The 23703-nt window shown below is 39.4% G+C and overlaps 1 protein-coding gene across 1 annotated transcript in view; it reads right to left on the bottom strand.

Moving 5' to 3' along the window:
• BEND6 (BEN domain containing 6) overlaps positions 1–16676 on the bottom strand; it is a gene marked incomplete at its 3' end in the record, with an annotated part of 28088 nt that extends 11412 nt beyond the window's left edge. Inside the window, exons 1-7 of the mRNA XM_010566379.1 lie at positions 16557–16676; positions 15410–15587; positions 8726–8943; positions 7205–7397; positions 4603–4741; positions 1917–2062; positions 214–248 (exon numbers count right to left, since the gene is read on the bottom strand). Coding sequence (XP_010564681.1) covers positions 214–248; positions 1917–2062; positions 4603–4741; positions 7205–7397; positions 8726–8943; positions 15410–15587; positions 16557–16676 — 1029 coding nt within the window. The remainder of the gene's footprint in view (positions 1–213; positions 249–1916; positions 2063–4602; positions 4742–7204; positions 7398–8725; positions 8944–15409; positions 15588–16556) is intronic.
• Between the last annotated feature and the right edge of the window lie 7027 nt (positions 16677–23703).

Below are 23703 nucleotides of genomic sequence, written 5' to 3'. Positions count from 1 at the left end.
AGAAAAGGCCCAGAAGACAGTAAGGACAATAAAATAGAACTAAGACGTAGTAATGTTTCATTTTATTTGATAGAAAGTTGCTTCAAAAATATGATTAATTATATACATTCTTATATGCTGTACACACAATTACATATACAAAATGTACATAATAGCAAACACCCTTCTGTTACATTTTATAGATGGTAGTTAAGAACATGAGCTAGAACTTACATCATATTTCATACCTGCTTTCATCTGGATTCTATCTACAAGGAATTGATAGACATGAGAGATGGAAAAGGCTAGCAGATCAGTTAATTCATATCCCAGCCCACACAAAAGTCTTCTCCACAGTGCATTTTATTAGTGCATTGTTCTAGTACAGTTAGGTTTGCAGCACTTCCCTTTAGAGGTATTTGGCTGCTAACCTTATCTTCAGATTTTTTGCCCAGCATTCACCGTAACACTATTTCTAATTTATTTCTGTAACTCAGATCTCCTGAGTTATAGAAATCCTCCTCAAATCAAGCTAGATTTCTTCAACTTTATGTTGGGGTTTTTTCATCTTGATTCCTTAGTTGCTTGTTTGCCATGTATGAAATAGTTTTAACTGCTAGTACTCTCTGTTCTGGGAGAAGGACACTCAAGCATGAAAGCTATAATCCAAGTGTTCTCTCCTTCCCATGCTACCAGCATCCTGTAAAGCTGGTATCAGCCAGCGAGGAAAAAAAAGTACCTTCCCTCCTCCTCAGGCAGTTACAGGGTGTGTGACTGCCAGCTGCTCCCTGGGACAAGTGGTGTCACATCTCAAGAGGAACTGCCCAGTTACTGGGATTTTTCTGGTCCCAGTTCCATGAGGAATGTCCACCTGTCCACCCTCTCTCTAAGCAAGAGGTAGCATACCACAGTCGAAACACAGGGAGTAGAGGCTGGCAACTCTGCCCTTTACTGATCACTTCCAAGAGACTGTCCTCCATTTCCTGGCTGGAGGGATCAGGCACCCTTATCCTATGGACATGATGTTCAGGGAAGAAGAGAGAGTGAGAGCTGCCAAACCAGCAGAGTAACAGCAGCAGAAGGCCTATGAAAGAAGCTATGGCCTCCAAAACCAAACAGGCTATCCTGGAGAACTCTTTCCTGAGCTAAGAGAGAACATGGCTTCTTTCATTGCCTTTCCAGCTTCCAGAGGTTAAAAATGAACTGCTTCTTTCCTGCAGACATCTTGAGAGCTGCAGTTTCATTGCCCTAAGAATGTTTTCTTCTTTCCAAGGTAACAGCATCCTTAAATATCCATTTTATTTCTTCTTTTTTGCTCACTTGACTCTGTGCTGGCCATAGTCTTCATCTCACTAAGAAATTTTTCTATTCTCTTTTCATACCTCTATATCTTTTTTGTATTAATAATATCCAATAGCTGTCTCTGATTGGTAAAGCAGTTTTCCATCAGCTGTCAAGGTGAAATCAAGGGGCTTAAGGTTCCTCTTACACATTCTTTTGGTATTACTTTAAATAATGACTTTTTCTAACTAAGGGGAACTCTACTTATATTCTTCAGAAAAAGTTTACATTTTTTGAATTACTGCATAACATGCATATATTGAATAATATCTTAAAGCCAAAGATACTAATATGCCTTCATTTTTTTCTAGGTTGTGGGATTTTCATTTGTTTGAGAAAATGGTTCTCAGGCTTCTACTCTGCTTGCAGTATATATGTCCACTGTTGCTAGGCCCATTTAGATATTATGTCTTTTTTATTTTATACTTCTTCTTAATCTCCGTTGAGAATTTAACTGATATGAAATACCTTCTGTCATTCCTTGTCTGAATTCCTGAGATCCTGTCCACAACCCTGGTTGGGAGAGGCCACTGGTGAGCTTCTGATGAGATGAGACTCCATCTTAGAAGAAGTGGGCTTGAAGCACTCCTGCTGACCTTGTGGGGTGGGAGGTGAAAGAGTCAGACAGCTGTCACTTTGCTGAATTTGTGCATTAGCAGCTAGTGAATCATCATCCTGCTGGTCTTGTATACTGAGAGGAACAGCTGAAGAGATGATGCCCTGAGAAGTAGCTGTTGAACCACTGTTGAGACAATTTATAACTAAGCTTGAGATACTAACATTAAATGTGCAATTACTACTGTTCTTAGTTTCCAACCAGCAGAGTTTATTAACTAGTTAACTAGTTTCCTTCACTGACATACTCCCCTTTTCCTTGTTTCACCTCAGCCTTATGAATCTGAGACGGTGACTTGTCTGTCTTGTTGGATTTGACTCCAAATTCTTTCTCTTGAATTGTAACTGTATTCTGGGGAAAGGTGGAAGAGGTGGGCAAGGAAGGCAGAGCAGCAAGGGAGGAGATCAAAACTGCAGTATCACCAGTTTTAAAAGTTAGTTACTTGTGTGTAAGTTGTTACTAAAGGTACTGCGCAACAGGTTTTTCTCTTGACCCCTCTCTGTACTTTATAGCTGGAAGGTGAACTGAAGGAGTAACAGCGAGATTATGAGCACTTTTAAATTCTCCTAGTTTTCTTACAAAGAAAACTCGTGTCATCTGAGTTAAAGGAATCACCACCATTATCTTGATTATTTTCAAGGTGCTTAAATGCTTTTACAGTGAGGAAATTCTGAACAGATGTAAAATGAATCCATTATAAATGCATTCTAATAAGCATCCACTCAAGAGAGACTATGCAGGCAATATCTGCATTGGTTTCAATGTATGTTGGACTGCATTTTACATAAGCATTTGTCAATAACAGACATAAAGATATCTTTAAGATAACAAGTTTAAATTTAAAAGTCTATAGGCAGTATTAAAAAACAACCCAGAATTGTTATAGTGCTAGCTCAAGATCCTCCCATCAAGGCTTCAAGGAATATTGTGTATGTACATGAGAAGACTCAGGAATTAGCAAAATTTATGGATTCATCTGATGAAAAAAAAAAAGATTTAAAATATGAAATATTTAAGATTTAATACTTTCAAAGAGACAGAGTTTGTGTTTCTATGCTGTTATTTTTACCACTTGTGTCAAGGGCAAGGAAAAATACTACAGTGAATCAATGCACACTGTATGTTACAAATACAGAGGACCTTTGTTTTATGGAGCCTTCTCATCTCTAGAAGAAAAGCATTAACATAACAAATTGTATTTTAGTCAGGCTGGTGCATTTGTTTGTTGTTTCCAGATGGGAAAACCTGTGTATATGGATTCTTCCAACAGATACTATCTAAGTATTTCTTAAGCAGTAATTCATAGACCACTGGTGGTCCATGGAGTACTACCAGGTGGCTTAGGGAGGAATTTTGGTAGCAAAGCACTGCTACTTTTCAAACAATTGTGTTGTAACATAGTCAAATATCTTGGGTTGGTTTTGTTTGTTTGTTTGTTATAAAGTGACTTACAGTTGCAAATACAGATTTTAAAACATGCACGAGAGAACTGCACTAGGAAGAAGTAAAATATTACTTCAGTATGGAAAGTCTAAGTAAGGACAAATCTATTCTCCCTGTCTCACTGATTTTAATCTCTTATCCTGTTCCTTGTTAATCTTTTATCCTGTTCCTGAGGAGAGGCTGAGCGAGCTGGGACTCTTTAGCCTCAAGAAGACTCAAGCAGGTCTTATCTATGTGTATTAATATCTGATGGGAAGGTGTGAAGAAGATGCAGCCTGGTCTCTGTGGTGCCTGGTGGCAGAACCAGAGGCAATGGGCAGAAACTGAAACACAGGAGGTGCCATCTGAACATCAGGAAACACTTTTTCACTGTGAGAGTGATCAAGCACTGGCACAGGTTGCCCAGAGAGGTGGTGGAGTCTCCATCCTTGGAGATACTCAACCGAACTGTACATGGCTCTGAGCAAGCTGGTCTAGGTGACCCTGCTTTGAGCAGTGGGGGTTGCACTAGCCAATCTACAGAGGTCCCTCCCAACGTCAACTATTCTGTGATATGTGGTATTTATGGAGTACATATTTGGGGTATATGTGGAAACAGTACTATGCAAATAGCTGACTTCACCAACAATAGGGATGAGTTCAACACTTTTAGACTAGTCTTGTTCACAAGGTAAGAATGGCCATAATGAGCAAGATGTTATTTAATAATTCCTCTGCCCCAATAATTTAGACTCTTCTGGCGGTAAAAGATTGCTAATTTATTTAGCTCTCCCACAGTACTTTTATCAGTAGGTACAAAAGAGGTGTGATTTTCCTTATCTTTACTTGTGGGTTAATTGTGGCACAACAGGTGTCATGAAAATGGAATTGACTGGGCCCTGGAGAGCCTACAGAGAATAATAAGAAAAGTAAATAATGCCAAAACTAAAATAGTCATATTGATCAAAGTAACTCCATGTGTTTACTTCTGTATTCTCTTCCTGTAATTTAATAGCCTTGTGCTGCTTTGTCTAGAATGAACAACTTTTTTTGTGCTGTAATGTTAAGCTGGGCTGCTTCTCTACTACATACTTTTTATACAAGGTTACGAAAATACTTACCTACTTGGCAATGCATATATAACATGTATCTTCATGGTAATTTTAAGATTGCTTTTAGATTTTGTTACCACAGGGCAAGATATGGAATTACACATTGCAGGCTACAATGTTTTTAAGACTTACCAAAAGCTATGCTTCTGAAAAGCACCTGAGTTAAGATCTTTGCTTAAAATCGGCTTCTTGGTGCAATTGTTCAGTTTTTGTCCCATCATTCGCCTAATTAAAGCATCATCTGTGTTTGGAAACAATTGTTTTGTGATTCCTGCAAAATAAAGAAACGATATATGAGGCCTCCAAATCAGGTAAACAACAGATGTGTGATCTAAAAATGCATTTCTTGCATCTTTGAAATTTCCAGCTACTTCAGCTTCAGCTCTAGTTACTTTGCTATCTTCACACACTATTTCACTGATTTTGCGTGTGCCAGTTCTTGCTTTTCTCTGTGCCTTCCATATTGTTGTGCTTGCTCTTCGCAGACTCAAAGGGAATTCCAGGGCCACAAGGGCTTCCTGTAGTGAGTGATTTGTGTTTGCTCATCCTCTCTCCCTTTGTTCTCTTCTTGATCAGAGTCCTTTTCTTATTCTCGTCAGTCCTTTTGCCTCTGAATCTTACAGTTTTTGTTCATTAATATTCATTTGCAGATGATGTCTCTTTCCCTAAAAATTTCCCTTCTGCTTTGCTGGACTAACCTTTTTGACTGCAATACTAACAGGACTCAACAACAGGAATGTGATTCCTGCTCCCCTCTTCTTCATCATCTTCCCTTCTCTTGATTTTTCACCCCTTTAATTCCATTTTGAAGTCTTACAGTTTCTATCTTCTTTAATCTGATCTACTAACTCATTTTCTACAGTCCTAGAACTCCCAGGCTTCCTTCTTATTTTTCTTTTTCTCTCGTATAATGTTGACACTTTTGTATTTGAATTCAGGAGTGTTCCCATTTCCTTTAACAGATTTCTTTGACTTCTCTGACTTCTTTATAGGCTCCCCTTTATCACTGAATTCTCTGTGGCAGGCTGTATTCAATGTCCTGATTATCTTCTCTGCTTTCCTTTTCAGTTTTGCCTAGACCCTTCTCTAGAATCCACCTTTACAAAAGTCACTAGTAGCTCATAGAATCATAGAATCACTTAGGTTGGAAAAGACCATTAAGATCATTGAGTCCAACCGTTCTTCTCATCCCATGAAATCTATTTAATTTTTCTCATACATCATTCTGAAATGGTCTCATCTTACCACCTCTAAATATATTTTCACCATGTTAACACACTCTTCCTGTTTCTCTCTCTTGACTTTGGGCCTTTTTCTCCAGCTAGGTTCCTAAGGAAAAGAGATTTCTGCAACTGAGAACTTTTGAAACTGCTAGCCAACTCCAACAAAACTGGACCAAGGTACAGAAAATGGAGCTAAGCTGGGAAGGGAACCGAGAGAACTGGGGAAGTCCAAGGGAATGGCAATGGGGAAGGATTCTAGTACAGGAATTTAGGCTATGTTGTTGTTGTGGTTTAACCCCAGCCAGCAACTAAGCACCACGCAGCTGCTCACTCACTCCCCCTACCCCCAGTGGGATGGGGAGGAGAATTGGAAAAAAAGTAAAACTCATGGGTTGAGATAAGAACAATTTAATAACTAAAGTAAAATAAAATATAATATAATAAATAATAATAAAATATAATAATAATAATTGTAATTGTAATGAAAAGGAGTATTAAAAAAAAAGAGAAAAATAAACCCCAAGAAATAGACAAGTGTTGCACAATGCCATTGCTCACCACCCGCTGATCAATGCCTGAGCAGTGATCTGCCCCTCCTGGCCAACTCCCCACAGTTTATAGACTGAGCATGACATTTGATTGGAATGATGGAATGATGGTGGAATATCCCTTTGGCTAGTTTGGGTCTGCTGTCCTGGCCATGCTCCCTCCCAGCTTCTTGTACACCTGCTTGTTGGCAGAACATGGGAAACCAAAAAATCCTTAACTTCGGATAAGCGCTACTTAGCAACAACTAAAACATCAGTGTGTTATCAACATTATTCTTATACTAAATCCAAAACACACTGTACCAGCTACTAAGAAGACAATTAACTCTATCCCAGCCACAACCAGGACAGCTGTTCAAGTATTAAGCTATAGGTGTGAATCCAATAAAAATCAGACTTCATGTGCTCACAAAATACTGCTTTCTTTAAAACTGCTACTTCCATCTGATATGATTCTCTTTCCTATGCACCAAACACCTTCTGCCTTAAACCTCAGCATAAAACAAATTTTGTTTCTTTCTCTGATCACTATTCTTGTCTTCTATACTTATTGTCTCATTTTGCCTCCAGCGCTATTTAAAATGTCAGAATTCATAACATTCATTAACTTAAGAATATAGCAGACACAATTTTAAATTTGATCCAAGTGTGTCCTCTCTTTTTCCCTTATCCATTATCATCATGCTCCAAGTTTGACTGTTGTAGATTAACTTTTCAAAGGCTCACTGTGCCTGAGTAGCCACTTAAATAAAACCAACAAAATTCACACAATAGAAATACTACTATTTAGCATTTCACTGACAGTATTTGTAACAGATGGTTTAAAAAAGTACGTAGCCAAAGAAGGAAATACAAAACAGCACATCACCTGAGTAGACCAGCTGTTAAGCATTACAGCCCCTCCCTCAGAGAAAGCCCTCTGTCAAGTCACTGCCACAGTGAGCAATGATAACAAGTCATCACCTATGATTTCCTGAACTTCATTCTGATTCATAGCTGGTTTTGCCGCTTTATCCTTTGAAGAGGAGGACTTTGCACCTGTCAGGCTGTGCGTAGCCATGTATTCATGTGTATAAAGTGCTTGCATCAAGTCATTTATAAACTTTTGAGGTTTGCTCTTGTTACAAAGTGCAATCTGCCACTTTTCGATCTTGAACTGGAAAACAAAATTGGTCATAAGCATAACTATTGACGTTCTCTAGAAATATTATATAGTATTACCTCTGAAATATATTTTAATTTTCTTTTTTTAAATCACAATTTCAAAAGTAATCTCTGAAAACTGTGTGCTTGAGATCAATGCTGAACTTGCATACCACTCAACATTTGGAACTATACACACGAGTTGATTTTTTTTAGAAGCAAGTGCAGGGCAGACTAAGGACCCCATTCATCCTAGCAAACACTTCACCGTGCAATCCTTATTACTCACTAGTGGAGACAGGACCTGTTCAGACATATCTAAATCCTTCTGCTTGCACTCCATGCAGGCTGGCTGTGGTCCAGTTCTGGCCTGAATTTTGTACAGCCTTGGGAGCATGACAGTATGCCCAAGCTAATAGTCCTGCCTCTATGCAGACATGCCTTAAGAACTGTGACATCTGGTCCTGGGTTGTAAGAGTGACTTCTACACACAGCAGTTGTACAGCCGGAGTATTTGAACTCTCCTAATGGGTAATTTTGAGCTACCTCTATTAAGTGAGGCTAGGTTGCTTAGAAAATTAGGTCTTTTTATTGTTTTGGAGATGTTAGGTCAAATTTTGTGTATTGCAATATTCAGTCAAAACATCATACCTTGATAATTCTTAATATATTTCTTTGGGTTTTAGGACCCCATGACAACACACGAGAATGGCTTCCACTGACCGGCATGACTCAGTGCATAAGCATGTATAGGTAAATTGTGAATGCAGAAGCTGAAATATTCTTCTGGTTGTGTCTTTACATTTTTCATGTACAGCCTCTGTGCCTCAGCTTTCTCAGTTGTGCTCTGTTATAATTACAGACAATGGGGAACATCTTTACTCAGTATCTATATATATGTATTTCTACTTAACTGCTGGCCAGTGTCTGGAACAAGAGCAGAAACATACCATTCTCCATTTACTTATTAACAGTTTAAACAGACTGATGGTATTTTTCTAAGATGACCTCTGAAATACTACCATTCCCCTTTGGCATCCAAAACATTAGGCTGGAAGTTATTCCTGGACCTCAGTATTTTCTTCACATATCTACATTCTGCCCTTAGTCATAGAGGTGCAAAGCCACCAAAATCAAAGCAAGTTTGAGAGTGTACCAGCACACTAAATTAAGTCTAGTGTTTGTCATGAAAAGAGCCTTCTGCACAAGTCACATCATCAGCTGAATGATGATAAAATGATTTTTACTGATGCTTATTTTTTATATTCGTTATACTATAACAGTAAAGTTTGTATTGTATGAAGTTTTAATTTTTATGCCTAAAATTGCCTGTTAACTGACCTGTTTTTCGGTCTGTTGCTCCTCATCTTCCACATTCAAAGTTATTGGTGAGCTAGAGTTACTATGCATAACTGCATATGAATCTGCTATTGGATTGTTAGATGCTTTCCAAACAGCATGTGAGTGCAGACTGGACGTAGATGATGTCACTCCCCCTTTGAGCAGTGCTTCAGCCATCCCTACCAGTTCCTCAAAATGGGTGACTGCCTGTGGCAACACTGAAATCAAATGGAAAGTGAGGGGTAAAATAATAATTAAAGCTTTCAGACTCTAATTACATAAGCATGTATATTTTTTCAATTAGATTTGTGTCATGATGCAAAAGAGTCAAAGTAGTCAGCAAAGATACTTTAACATACTTTTTTCCTATTCTCTCAGATGTTTTCCTGCCATTCTGCTGTCCCCACCCATGAAGATCTGGGCTCTGTTTCTAGAATAGGATAGATCAGTTCTCTGCAAGACTAAGAGGAACCATCAGTTTACATCAATCATGGCACTATGCAGGCTATTTCTCTTTTTTGTTTTTGCAGTCTCAAAATCTCTACAAGTCTGTAAAGCTATCGAATATGGGCTAAGTGATGTTATGTCTGATTTTTTTTTTTTGCTTCAAAGAAGTTACATAGACTGCATAGACTTTTTTCCTCTTTTTCAATCTATACAGAGTATCTTTTAAATACCCTTTTCTCCAACTAATATTTATTTTCAAATATAAACTTTTATTGAGTCCATTAAGAAGAATCAATTCAGAGCAAAAAGATGCAAGGGATGAAGAATCAGCAAGATACAGAGTCACTAAATTATAGAAAATATTGTAAAAGACTAATAAAAGTGCTTAAGATGCAAGGCAAATGGACCTAAATGTGTAAAGAAATTTTGTTAGACACTAAGTAAATGTTTAAAAATAATATTCAAAATGGTGGAGATGAATGATTCAAACCAAGATGAATAACATGGAATGGAATCAGGTGGGCAATTAAACTGATAAGCACTTGCAAAATCATACGACAATAAAAAAAATAAAGAGATATGAGGCTGTTGTCCTGGTTTCAGATGGGATAGAGTTAATTTTCTTCTTAGCAGCTGGAACAGTGTGTTTGGGATTTCATGTGAGAATAATGTTAATCACAGACTGATGTTTTAGTTGTTGCTAAGTAACACTTATCCTAAATTAAGGATTTTTCAACTTCCCATATTCTGCAAGCGAGGAGGTGCACAAGAAGCTGGGAGGGAGCATGGCCAGGACAGCTGACTTGATCTAGCCAAAGGGATATTCCATACCATAGAATGTCATGCTCAGTCTGTAAACTGGGGGGAGCTGGCCAGGAGGCACAGATCACTGCTCAGGCATCAATGGTGGTCAGCAATTGCATTGTGCATCACTTGACTTTTTCTTGGTCTTTTGGGTGTTTTTCTTTTTTTTAAAAATTATTATTTTATTTTATTTTACTCTTTTTCATTACAATTATTATTATTATTACTACTATATTTTATTATTGTTGTTGTTAGTATTACATTTTATTTTACTTTAGTTATTAAATCGTTCTTATCTCGACCCAGGACTTTTACTTTTTTTTTTCTTATTTCCTCCCCATCCCACTGCAAGGAGGGGAGTGAGCAAGCGGCTGTGTGGTGCCTAATTCCCAGCTGGGCTTAAACCATTACAGTCCTTTTCTGGCACCCGGCATGGGGCCCGAAGTGTTGAGATAATGACAGATCTAACCAGAGCGTGTTAAAACAAATTTGTTACAAGCATTCATTATATTAGTTTAATAGTTGCTAGTCACAATGTTGATTTATTGGCTTTTAGAGTCGTAGTGCTCGTTCTTAAGAGTTGTGTTATGTACCACCTCACTTGCCATATACAGTCCCTGTGCTACTGCTTATCACCCATAAGGTGAAGTGGATCAAGGTTTTTGCTTTGCTGTACTATGTAACACTGATAAAATTATCAGTCATGGGACTAATCCGGTATTTGTACTCAGCATTGTCGTCACCTCTGTACTTCAGGAGCCATCTAGTGGAAATTGTTAATAATTACACTTTTTACCTTTTCTCAGGGAGCCAATCTATGGGGGAGACATCTTCGCACATCTTCCCCTTCTCCGCCAAGCTAACTACAATAGCGTTTGAGAATTTTGCAAATTTTTAATATCCTTGGGATGTTGAAACCAGCATGGTCCTATTGCTAGGAACCAGCATGTTCCTGAATGTGGTTCAGGTCCTGTTTAGGGTTAAACAACTATTTAGAAATACCACCCAGAGATCAACCCCCGTGACAGGTACTGCGGCTACTCAGACGCTGGTGGCAGACACTGTGGCTACTCAAACCCCGGTGATGGGTGATGCAGCTGAACCAGAGAATCAACCAGTACCAGTATCAGTTGCCCCTATACAGAAGAAGAAATATAAAAAAATCAGTTCACATAGTGAGGGGATGAAGATGAACCAGAGTCATCACAAGAACAGGAGGAAGAGGCAGAACCAGAGGTAATCACCTGATCTCTATCCCTGAGTGAGCTGCAGGATATGCGAAAAGATTTTAGCCATCGTCAAGGCGAGCACATTATCACCTGGCTGCTCTGATGCTGGGATAACGGAGCCAGTGGCTTGGAATTAGAGGGTAGGGAAGCCAAGCAGCTGGGATCCCTTTCCAGGGAAGGGGGCATTGACAAAGCTATTGGAAAAAAGACACAAGCCCTCAGCTGCTGAAGGCAACTTCTGTCAGGCATGAGGGAAATGTATCCCTTCAAGGAAGATGTTGTAGATCATCCAGGCAAGTGGATTACCATGGAGAAAGATATCTAGTACCTGAGGGAATTAGCTGTGTGGGAGATGGCTTATTATGACCCAGATGAGGCACAGCTACCCACAGATCCAGATGAAGTCCACTGCACGCAACCCACGTGGCGAAGTTTACACAGAGCACACACCATCGTCATATGCCAACTGATTTGGCAGTAATGGACTGGAAAGATGAAGAGGGACCAACAATGGATGAATTGGCTGGATGACTGGCTATATGAAGAAAGTGTCTCCTCCTCCCTCATCTCTGCTGTGGAGAAACTGCCAGACATATTAGCCAAAAAACTTTCTCAAGAGTTCCAGCAATGTGAGGATAAGTTCTGTCTCCCACCTGTACGGACCAATATCTCACCTATCAGGAATAAGTGTCACTCTGCTCCAGAGAGAGGAGATAGAAGGTACACACCACAGGGTACCCTGTGGTCTTACCTGCATGAACACAGAGAGGATTTGATGAAGTGGGATGGAAAACTTACCTTGGTCCTAGATGCATGGGTATGTGAATTGCAAGGAAAAACAATCACAGATGACGGTTCTTCCAGGAAAATTGCTGCTCCAGTCTACAGTGGGCAGTGTGAGCAGTGTGCTAGACAGAGTGAAAGGGCTGATCTTACTCCTGATACTATGAGAAGGAACTCTAATCTATTTTTACAAAAGGTGAGTGGAGAATCCTATGACCAAGACTAAAGGGGCCCTGCTTCCAGCCAAGTGGAGGAGACGGACAACTGGGTTTACTGGACTGTGTGGATCTGATGGCCTGGCACATCAGACCCACAGAAGTATAAGGCTCTAGACGACACCGGTGCACAGTGTACCCTAATACCATCAAGTTATAAAGGGGTAGAACCCATCTGTATTTCTGGTGTGACATGGGAATCCTAACAGCTAACTGTGTTGGAGGCTGAAATAAGCCTAACTGGGAATGAGTGGTAAAAACACCCATTGTGACTGGCCCAGAGGCCCCGTGCATCCTTGGCATAGATTATCTCAAGACAGAGTATTTTGAAGACCCAAAAGGTATAGCTGCCTTGGAGACGGAGGAAATCGAACAGCTGTCCCCCTGTCCGGTCTCTCAGAGGAGCCTTCTGTTGTGGGGTTGCTGAGGGTTGAAGAACAAGTGCCAATCGCTATCACAGTGGTGCATCGGCGGCAATATCGCACCAGCCAAGACTCCCTGATTCTCATCCACAGGCTGATTTGTCAACTGGAGAGCCAAGGGGTGATAAGTAGGACTCGTTCACCTTCTAACCGCCCCATATGGCCAGTGTGAAAGTCTAACGGAGAGTGGAGACTAACAGTTGACTATTGTGGCCGGAATGAAGTTACGCCACCACTGAGTGCTGCCGTGCCGGACATGTTAGAACTTCCATATGAATTGGAGTCAAAGGCAACCAAGTGGTACATCACAACTGATACTGCTAATGCGTTCTTCTCAATCCCTTTGGCAGCAGAGTGCTGGCCACAGTTTGCTTTTACTTGGAGGGGTGTCCAGTACACTTGGAATCGACTGCCCCAAGGGTGGAAACACAGACCCACCATTTGCCATGGACTAATCCAGAATGCACTGGAAAAGGGTGAAGCTCTGGAACACCTACAATACATTGATGACATCATCATATGGGGCAACACAGCAGAAGTTTTTGAGAAAGGGAAGAAAATAATCCAAATTCTTCTGAAAGCTGTTTTGCCATAAAACAAAGTAAGGTCAAGGGACCTGCCCAGGAGATCCAGTTTTTAGGAACAAAATGGCAAGATGGACGTTGTCACATCCCAATGGATGTGGTTAACTAAATAGCAGCTATGTCCCCACCGACTAGTAAAAAGGAAATGCAAGCTTTCTTAGGCTTTGTGGGTTTTTGGAGAATGCATATTCCAGATTAGAGTCTGACTGTAAGCCCTCTCTATCAAGTGACTCTTAAGAAGAATGATTTTAAATGGGGCCCTGAACAACAACAAGCCTTTGAACAAATTAAACAGGTCTGCATTACTCCTGCCTCAGGCAAAGGCAAACCCATTTGTGGGAATGCTTTTGCTCAAGGACCTGGGTAGACTCGGTGGGTGATGTGGAAGGATGGGGAAATCTGATGTATGCCACAAGGCAATTTGATTTTGGTGAGAATAGCCAATAGATTAAATTGTCTAATCTTGATTGCTATATAATCCTGCCACTGTATGTCATCATTATTATAATTGTTACACGCTATGTCAATGGTATTACAGTAAGAATCACTCAGATTAAGGAAGAATGAACTTTGATAAAACCGAGCGAAGCACAGTGATGATAGAACTGGGACTGACTTCAGCATGCAACAATCCAACACTACACATCCTCCTCCTGCTGTGCCCAATGTCACCCACCCGCCACACCACACCAGTGCCCGATCCTGTTCTGCTGACTGAGAGGACTTTACACCATCCCTCCTGCCCAGACAGACTGTTATGACGGATGGAGCCCAAAGTCATAGACTGAATGAACTCAACGGACATTTGAAACAGATGGCCTATAGGCTGTGGGAATGATATGTGTGTGTATACATTAAAAGACAGGAAAAGTGGTGGTGATTAAATGGTAATGTATTGGGAAGCATGGGATCTGGGCATGCTGTAAATGGTATAGAATAAGGGTGGATATTGTCCTGGTTTCGGCTGTGATAGAGTTAATTTTCTTCTTAGTAGCTGGTACGGTGTGTTTTGGATTTAGTATAAGAATAATGTTGATAACACACTGATGTTTTAGTTGTTGCTAAGTAGCGCTTATCCTAAGTTAAGGATTTTTTGGTTTCCCATGTTCTGCCAACAAGCAGGTGTACACGAAGCTGGGAGGGAGCAAGGCCGGGACACTGGACCCAAACTAGCCAAAGGGATATTCCATACCATAGAATGTCATGCTCAGTCTATAAAGTGGGGGGAGTTGGCCAGGAGGTGGCAGATCACTGCTCGGGCATTGGTCAGCGGGTGGTGAGCAATTGCATTGTGCAACACTTGTCTTTTTCTTGGGTTTTATTTTATTTTATTATTTTTCATGAGTATTATTATTATAGTATTTTATTATTCTTATTGCTAGTATTACATTTTATTTTACTTTAGTTATTAAATCATTCTAATCTCAACCCACGAGTTTTACTTTTTTTTTCCCGATTCTCCTCCCCGTCTCACTGTGAGGTGAGGGAGTAAGTAAGCGGCTATGTGGTGCCTAGTTGCTGTTTGGGCTTAAACCACAACAGCTGTCTAGGGATGGTATGATGTAGCTGGCAAGGGAAGGAGCAAATCCTCTTTAAACCTTATTCATTCACTAATCTTTTAAAATTTTGGATTCAGTCTTGGCTGCATCAGAGTAATGGACAGGGACAAGTAAGAGGGGCTTCAGAGATGATCGCAAAATGATGAAGGATTCATTTATAAAAGAAGAAAATGGTTCACCTCTGAAAGGACTAAATTTGCTGCACCTGGAACTAACTCAGATTATCAATACTGAGGAATTACCAAAGTAATTAGAAATGAAATCATTCCAGAATAAATGACATTTCAGTAGATCAAGAGAGACTGCTAATAAATAAGGCTAGTTGGACTGATCAGTATTTGAGTTTAGACGATGGTTATACACAGCATACAGAAAGGTTCTCTTGGGAACAACTGACAGGATTTAGACAGATTTTTCTATTTCTAGCTCTACAATTGCTTGACCTCCATGTAAGACAGTTTTTTCTAAGTGCTGATGGAATTAAATGTTGCCATGTATCAAAGACTTTGATGCTAATGGTAGGCCTTGATCGTGTCAGGTGCTTAGGCATTCATAATACCCATCCAAATGGGCTCTTATAAATCAAGTTTTTCATGACCTTCAGGCTTTCCTCTTCATCAAAATACTTCCCCTGACTTTACCTTGAAGCATCACCAGGGACTGCCTTAGGCGGCAGTTTTCTCTCATGGTGTCTTTCAGCTTCCTCTTGAGACTTTTTATTTTGGCACACAGTTCTACCTTGGATAGTTGAAATAAAGGCTCTTCATCATCACTGCTACTTTCACTGTACAGAAAGTTGCTTCCTGAATACGGTTCTCTCTGGAAAAAAAAATAAAACCGTGCTATCTAGAGCAACAACAACATAAAATTAAAGCATTAAAACTAACATGAAAATATCTGGCTAAATCAGAATATTCTCTTTGTACACAGAATGTATAAACAGTCAGTGCATTTTAATAATAGCTGTTACCATTCCTATTGAAGTTAAAAATGAAATGTCAGTGTAATACGTAACTGTTAGGTACTTCTCTCTGTTCTCCATTCACCAATTTTCTAAGGTAATGTCTTTTAGAACTGTTAACGTCACTAAAAAAAAAGTCATATGCTCCCCTAAACAAATACATTTCAGTTTGCTTTTGCTTAATACATTAAAATTGCTGAAGATGAGATGTTTACCTGTTTGTTAATTAAAGATGTTTCAAGTTGACTCAGGATGTTGGCAGGAGCAGATGCCTGCAATGATTTATTTCTTTTTATATGCTTCATCATTTTCCCCTGTAAACAAGAGCATAATAGTGCCTTTGCATTCCTATAAAGCCTTTCATTACAGTATCTCATAGTACACCATAAACTTTTATTCACTGTGCGCTTGACATTCTTGGTTAGTATTTTTGCAAAATATGTTTGTAACTTTTTGTTAAGATTTATGTTTTCTTTCCCTACATTTTGTCACTACAGATCTCAGCACAATGCAAAGCTCAGAAAACCTGGTTCCTTCCCTTTCTTAGGCAGTGGTCAGATTTCTGTCTTATGGGAGAAAATGTAATGTAGCTACAGAGCATCCAAGTCTTGAATAAGGCTTTTCTCTTTAAATAGCAAAGGACAAAATCTATTGGCCTAATTATTCTGACAGGTTATTGTGCAGAGGTACCATGTGAAGAATAGTAAAGGTATTCCTACCTTTCTTATACATATTTTGTGTATTATAGTGTGAAGAATCAATAGTTACAGTCTGTTTCATTCCATTTTGGGCCTACCAATATCAGGCACGTAAAGAGAGAAACTCACCTGTTCTTTATCCAGGTCACTGTCCTCACTTTCTGAGAATATCATTTCTATCCTCTTCCTCTTGCCTTTTCCAAGGACTTGTATTTTTGTAATTTCATCTGCTCGTAATATCTTTTGCATCATTTGCACCAGCTCTTGGGGGTCGTCTTGAAGTGATGGAAAAAAAAAGGCCAAAGCACAGAAAACCAGGTAGCAATACCTTAAAACTAGATTAAAATTTCATATCAGACAAATGCTCTGGAACTGCACTCACCACTCATGTACACAATTTTCACCAGGTGTTTTTCTGTCTTTCTTTTTCCCACAGGCCAGTTTACTAGCACGTGCTCATTTGGTTTCAGAAGTCTTTCTAGTTCATTGTCATCACTGGGAAGGTCCTGTATCCACGAAGTCTCTCCAATTTGCAGTGAATTATCATTTACAAAGTCAAACAGTGTGAATTTTTTCATTTTTAAGTGGTTGTCTTGTCACACAGACACTGCCTGCAGGACTTCATAGGAAAAATAGCTGTTACTGTGTCATGCCACAGGAATGTTAGAAGAATACTTCAAAAAGCCCCAAACAACCCTTCTATTCCTGGATATTGGTAATTACCTTGCATGAAATACCCTGGACAAGGAGGTGAAAACTAGCCAAGCAGCATGTTATATGTCCCCTGAAAGATGGGAGATGGTCTGCTCAATACATGTACATCAGACAGTTGCCTCCAAAACTATGCACAGAAAACAGCTTTCACTCACAGAGCCCTTGCTTCCATATTACTACCACGCCTAATCTATCTCCTGGCTGGGATGTCTATTACTACTACATTTGCCCCAACAAATGTTTTCAGTCCAGCATCTGACTAAAAGATACAGGTGTGATAAAAACTTTCCCTAGAACAAAAGAAAGTACTAGCGATACATGCTATTAAGAGGGATGTATGACTTCCAGGGCTGTATTAATCATCTCACAGGCAGCAAGATGTACAATTGCAGCCACTGAAAACCAACCCAGAACAACCCAGGACAACGAAGTGAGGGATGATACATTCTGGCAGTGGAAAACTTGACATACAAAAGAAATGACAGGCTGAGGACTGGAAGAGAGCTGGGCTGCTTCATGAAGAATAACAGCAACAAGGAGAATCCAAACCCAAGTATACAGCTAAATCCTTTGCTTACATAAAACAATATTTTTAAAGCAAAAGACCATTTCTGGGCTTTTTAAAGCACTGAAGTTCTACACTGGGAGAAGGAAACAAGTCAGAGTTTGTGTTTTATTTTTCTAATTAAGCTGATATGCCTTATATGGAAGTGTGAAACGTAACGTACATTATTAAACTCTACTGGAAATGTAACCAGTTCATTTATGTGTTTCCATTATACTCAGAGAAGATATTTTCTACTTTAAAATTATTAAATCAGATAAACCCAATAAATAGAAAATCTGGTTTTGTCAAACCTTGATCTTCTTTCCAAAACACATATATGGCTTAGCTTGTCAGTTCATAGAGCTAAAGTACTTTTACAGAGCTGAAAACTCATGAATTTCCAGATGTGACAGCGTGATTTGTGATTTACTTGGCCTCAGTCAGTCAGAAGCAAATCTAGTGCTTCATGCAGAGGTTGTCAAAAAGGTAACTCAGAGGTAGGAAAGGAGAATTACATGGGTCGATTATGTCAAAGTGAGAAAATCTGGCTGTGGTGCTCCAAGAAGCAACGTCAATTCGTTTGCAGAAGCCCAGCTCACAATTATTCACTATGTCTGTGCAACATCTCAACAGAGCTGGCTTTTCACACAGGGGTGAACTTGTTAATTTGTGAAAAACAGCTGTGCTCTTGTCAACGAATTTAGTGATACAATGAGGCAAGCAGCATAAGAAATCACAATTAAAAAGAGTATTAAATCATGCTTTTACGCGGAATGTGTTGACTGTGATAGCAGTAGGATTGTTAAGTACTGCCCTGCTGAAGAAGGAGACTGTGTTTTCAAGAATTCACATTAATTTTCTTTAAAGAGAGTTAGAAAGACCAGGAAACATCCATGCCATGCAAATTCTGGAGAGGAAGCAGCCTGGCTATCTATGCCTAACATGAATCACTGGAGGCCTCGTTCTGCCACTAATCCATGCCAAGTGGATTCTCATACCAGAGACGGGGATCGTTCAAATGAATAAATATTGAGACAAAGCAGAACCCAAAGGAAGAAAAGTTTCAGCACTGACCTCACTAGGGATAGGTGAGATCCAAAATGAAATGGGATGTTTGCGCGAACAACAATGTACCAGATGTAAAACAGCTGGTGTATGCAATCAGACTGGGCATCAGTATTCTTCCTTCTTTTTCAAAAGAAGTTAGCTTAACATTTCTCATCTGGCACGAAGATGTTAACTTCTACCTCTGATCAACCCAGCACAGCAATCCCCATCACCCAGTTCTTCAATTCTCAAATGAAATGCTTTGAGCTTTTCCCTCCTTGGCAGTTGTGAGCTACTTCATTACCTTCCTAAAAGCCCACATAAGATCAACAGAATTGCAGCAAAGTTAGAGCTGCCAGTATGCTAAGACTAACAGCTGATTGACTGACTTCTGTATTTTTTTTAATGTTTCCCCATAGTCCTGTAACAGTCTGTATGTTGTCTCTCATTTTATATTGAGACAGATATTCTCCGAGCCATGGGACAGCCTTGTGGTCTGCGTTTGTACAGGGTTTGCAAGCCAGCCCAGGATTTCCAGGGACACACTGAATACACAGGCTGTTCATAGCATGGAGGGTAAGTGATGATTTCCCACAGCACTGGGGCTATTCAAATACACACTGTGCTGTCCAAGCACAGCAGTAGCAAGTCCAACAGCTTTTGGAAGGTATTAGACTTGCATCCATGTTATACAGCTTAATGAAGTCAATGGACATGTGGACTTACGGATGTCTGGAGCCCACAACAACAGCCTGGTGCCACTAGTAGACACTGTGAAGGCCACAGCCAGCAAAACCCCTTGCACAGTCTTTACAGCAGACAAACACCTGGATCCACAAAAATCCATGCAGCCACTCAAAGCTAGGGACAATTTCTACCATGGTCATGGCAGGACTTGGAGTTCAGCAATTTATCTGCATCATCTATAAAGATCTTTTGAGCTGTCAAGATTCTTGCCTGTGAGGCAATGAGGAAATGTAACAGTAAAACACTTACTGGAAGAGAAGTCCTGCAGTGTTTTCTCACCCTGTTCTCCTATTGGAGTCAATGTAAACCCTGCCTGAGTCAAGACTGCTGCAGATGCCTCCCTCCAAAATGTTTTATGTGCCAAAACAGATCAAAGGCAAAGTATACTGTATCATCAGGAAAAAAAAAAAAAAAATCTTGGGATGTGGGATTAATCTTACCAAACTTTTACTGCCTTAAAAATGAGAGGTTGTCTAGCCACATTTGGCTCAGTCACCGCTGAAAGACAGGTGATTCATCTCACCCTAAGACACGTAGCTAAAAGGCAGCAGATGACTTACTGTCTGGGAGAGCCTATTTCTCTCCACGGACTATTCAGTGACTATACAGGTGTAGGTATGTCTCCTGATTCTATCAGCTGGCTTGATCCAACCCATCCTATATTAGCTTTTTCTATTTTTTAATAGATTTTGAATAGTAGGATAGATTCCAGTAGACCTTCTGCTATAGGGAGCCAAAAGGATGGAGTATGAAGCCTGCTGAAGTGTATTTGGTTCTCTGTTTTAAACCTTTCTAACACAGTTCTGCAAGTCATCAAGTAAGATTTCTGACACTGAGTGCTTTGTTCAGTGGTTTAATTGGAAGATATATAATCGTTCACAGACATTATCCTGTGTGGAGCTACTAACCACAAAGACAGAATTATATGACCTTTGAAAGCCACTTATGTTTTGCAAGTTACTTAATTCTGCTATATTCTCCATTTGAAAACACTAGCTACTTATTTGAGAAGTACTGAAATGCAATTTTATGACTTTTCACTGTTCTAAGACACAAGGCTGTCTTTACATTTTCTAAAAGCAGGTAATTTGTAGAAGGGGAGAAAAAAAACCAGGAAGGAGCCATTTAATTTTAAAGCTCTGCCGAGGAAACATTAATTGGACTCTTAATTTTTACAAACATGTTAACACCTCACATTCTGCACAGATGCTACAAATTCTGCACACAGAATATTGTTACTAAGCAACCCAAAAAGCCAGAACAACAACAAAAAAAACCCCAAACCACAGAAGTCATTTAAAGACATATCTCACCCTTTGACTGACGTAGTCTGTTCCATTCAGCCAGTGAGCTGGCAGATGGCATGCTGAGATCATTATTTCTCTTTCCTTTCAGTAAACGCAGTGTAAAGTATTACAAATTTACAACATGAGATTGTAAGCCCACTCAATGGGTCTGATTCTGCCAGCTTAAAACAGGGCTTTGCCACTTATTTCAGCAAAACAAGAACCTGTGCAAACCACAGCCGTGCAACACAGATCCACAATAAAGTACTAACACGTCATATTATCTACCCTCTACATTCAGCCTTTGATAATCCCAGTTTTCCTTCAAAAAAAATACCAAAAACCAACTTTTACTGGGCTAGAAATTCATCTACCTCACTCAAAACTATTTATTTCCAATCCAGCATAATGAGTGGTAGTTGCAGATTTGGTTTGTGTTACTTACACTGTGGCATTTACATTGAACTTGTCAGGACATTAAATACAATGGTGGTGTAAAACTCTTGGGCTGCACTGAAGTCTCAAAATTCCCAGTTCTTTGTAGCAAGTGTATGATGGAAAACATGACCATATTTAAGTACGTTACATGCCCTGTTGTGGGTTCATATCTTATTCCCCTGAAACCAGTGGAAGATTTACTAATGGTTTCAGTGGAATTAGGCACTGCTAGAAGAATGCAGAAGTGTTGTTAGTGCTTGGAAGATTTACAGTGTGATATCTTAGTCATTTTATGGGAAAATATGACTTAAAAGCACATATCTGCAGCTCTCAGCTGAGAAATACAAAGTACAGATTTTCCACAATCATCAGTATTGCTCTGTTCCAAATTCAGCTGGATATCTGGGAGGGCATCTGTAACTTTTCAGACTATAAATGCACAGAAATGATCCCACTTGACTTCCACAGGAAGGATAGAACTACATGATTTTTATTACCGATATTCAACAGCTCACTTCCTGACTGTAGATTGCTGTCCTGGTGTGACTAGCTATGAAATAATCTGAGATACTTTTCTAAGAAGTGATGTTATTCATGGTAAAGCAACACCTTCTGGCCTTATTTACACACATTTCTCATTGAATTCAAAGCCTCAGCAGCATTTACAATCCACAGGGTGAGATGCAGAATTTGGCCCATACCTTGTCCCACATATTAAAATCCATTTGAGTGGCTCAATGAATTAATGAAGCCATTTTATTTTTCACAGTAGTGCCCTCCATGCAACCTAGCTGCATGGCAAGTTTTAGCGAGTTTTAGCAACCTAGAAGTTTTATAAAGTAACATTAATACCTAAATATGCCAAAGCCCTTTGTAGGACTGTGGCTTAAATCAAAAGCTTGAAGAAGTTTATTAGAAAACCTCTGATTTTTGCATCAAACCATTAATTGTATTTATAACACTGAGTGATAAAAAAGGATGAATAGTTAATTTATTAAGCAGGTATATTTAGTAAGTCTAGAAGTACTAAACTTTTGTTCAACTAACAGTGAAACATGGCATTCATTTCAATAAATTTCAAGATAGCAACCCAGCATCATTATTGGGCTTTCAGTGCAGGATTCGGTTCTAGGTTAAGATGTTTACATTTAGGTGTCACTGGTGCACCAGGTATCTAAGTTATCACTGTAATCACTGTAGATCTAGGGATCAATTTGTCTTCCTAAACGTAGGTGTCTAGCACCACTGTCTTCTGGTATTCTGCTTGGCCTTCAGCTGCTACTCCAGAAGTGCAAATCTCCCATAGGTCTTTTATCACAAGGGCCATCCCTTTGGAGATGTCTCAGCCTTTAGCAACTCCAACAGTCGTAAGAGTCAAGTCCCTATCAAACACAATTAAAGCTCCCTAGAGAGCAATTCAGCTTATTTCAAATGCTCTAGGGCTCAATTCCATTGCCTAAAAATAAATGCATGGTGCAATCTTAGATACCGTAAATTATTATGCCTGACCTCCAACTGCCTCTTCTGATAGGCACATATTTCACATAGGGCCTAAACCCTCTTCCAGGCTCACGAGGGTCATTACTAACTCCAGGCACCTCAAATGGCAATAAACACATATATTCAAGAAGCCCAAATGATTGAATAGAGTTTAAATAGGAGCTTAGACACCTCACGTGCCTATAAACCACATACATTTATTTATCTGTATTTTAATACTACATTCAGTAAAAGATTCCCATAAAGATAACAATATGCCAAATAACAAGACGCAGGAAGTTATCTTAATTCTACATCACAGATTAGTACCTTTATTAAATAGCTATTTCACAGCTGACAGATGGAAAACTAATACCCACTTTGATTTGCTTGTTCACAAATGCCATGCTCAACAAAATGTATTAATATACAGACCAACAAAAATCAGTTTATTTTTGAACTGGATGAGATACCCAAGCTACAGGAATTTGCACAGTCACATGAAAGCTCTTTCCATGCAGGTTAATAAATCCAAATTCTTAGAAGCAGCAAGTAGCCTGGGAGGAGAAACAAGTCAGCATGGCTCTGTAGAGTCCAACACTTGGCCGTACTCATTCTGACCTGGCTTGGATAATTCAACACAACACATCTTAACAGCTCCTAAATTATAAAGGTTAAAGACCAGCGATATATTCACTTATTTTGTCTAAAGATGTTTATGGGAAGACGACATCATTAGGGAAAGTTTGACCACATACAAATCTGTGCTGAGATGCAAAAACTGTGTACTTGCTCTACCTAACAGCCCAAGCAGTCAAATACCCTTTTCCTAAAAGTCTGAAAAAATACCAGACATACTTTCCATATGCAACTAATGTATTTTCAAATTGAACTTGTTAAACCAAACACACTGATAACCTGATGTGAGAGTTCATAAGAGGATGCATTTTACTCTTTTTATAAATTGGCATAAGCTATCTTATATCTTTTGATAAGCTGTGCTGCCCCAAACATTACT

The sequence above is a fragment of the Haliaeetus leucocephalus genome, unplaced genomic scaffold (assembly GCF_000737465.1).
Source record: "Haliaeetus leucocephalus isolate CR32 unplaced genomic scaffold, Haliaeetus_leucocephalus-4.0 Scaffold207, whole genome shotgun sequence".
Lineage (NCBI taxonomy): Eukaryota > Metazoa > Chordata > Aves > Accipitriformes > Accipitridae > Haliaeetus > Haliaeetus leucocephalus.
Note: the sequence above shows the minus strand (reverse complement) of the source record. Positions and strands in the feature narration are given on the sequence as shown.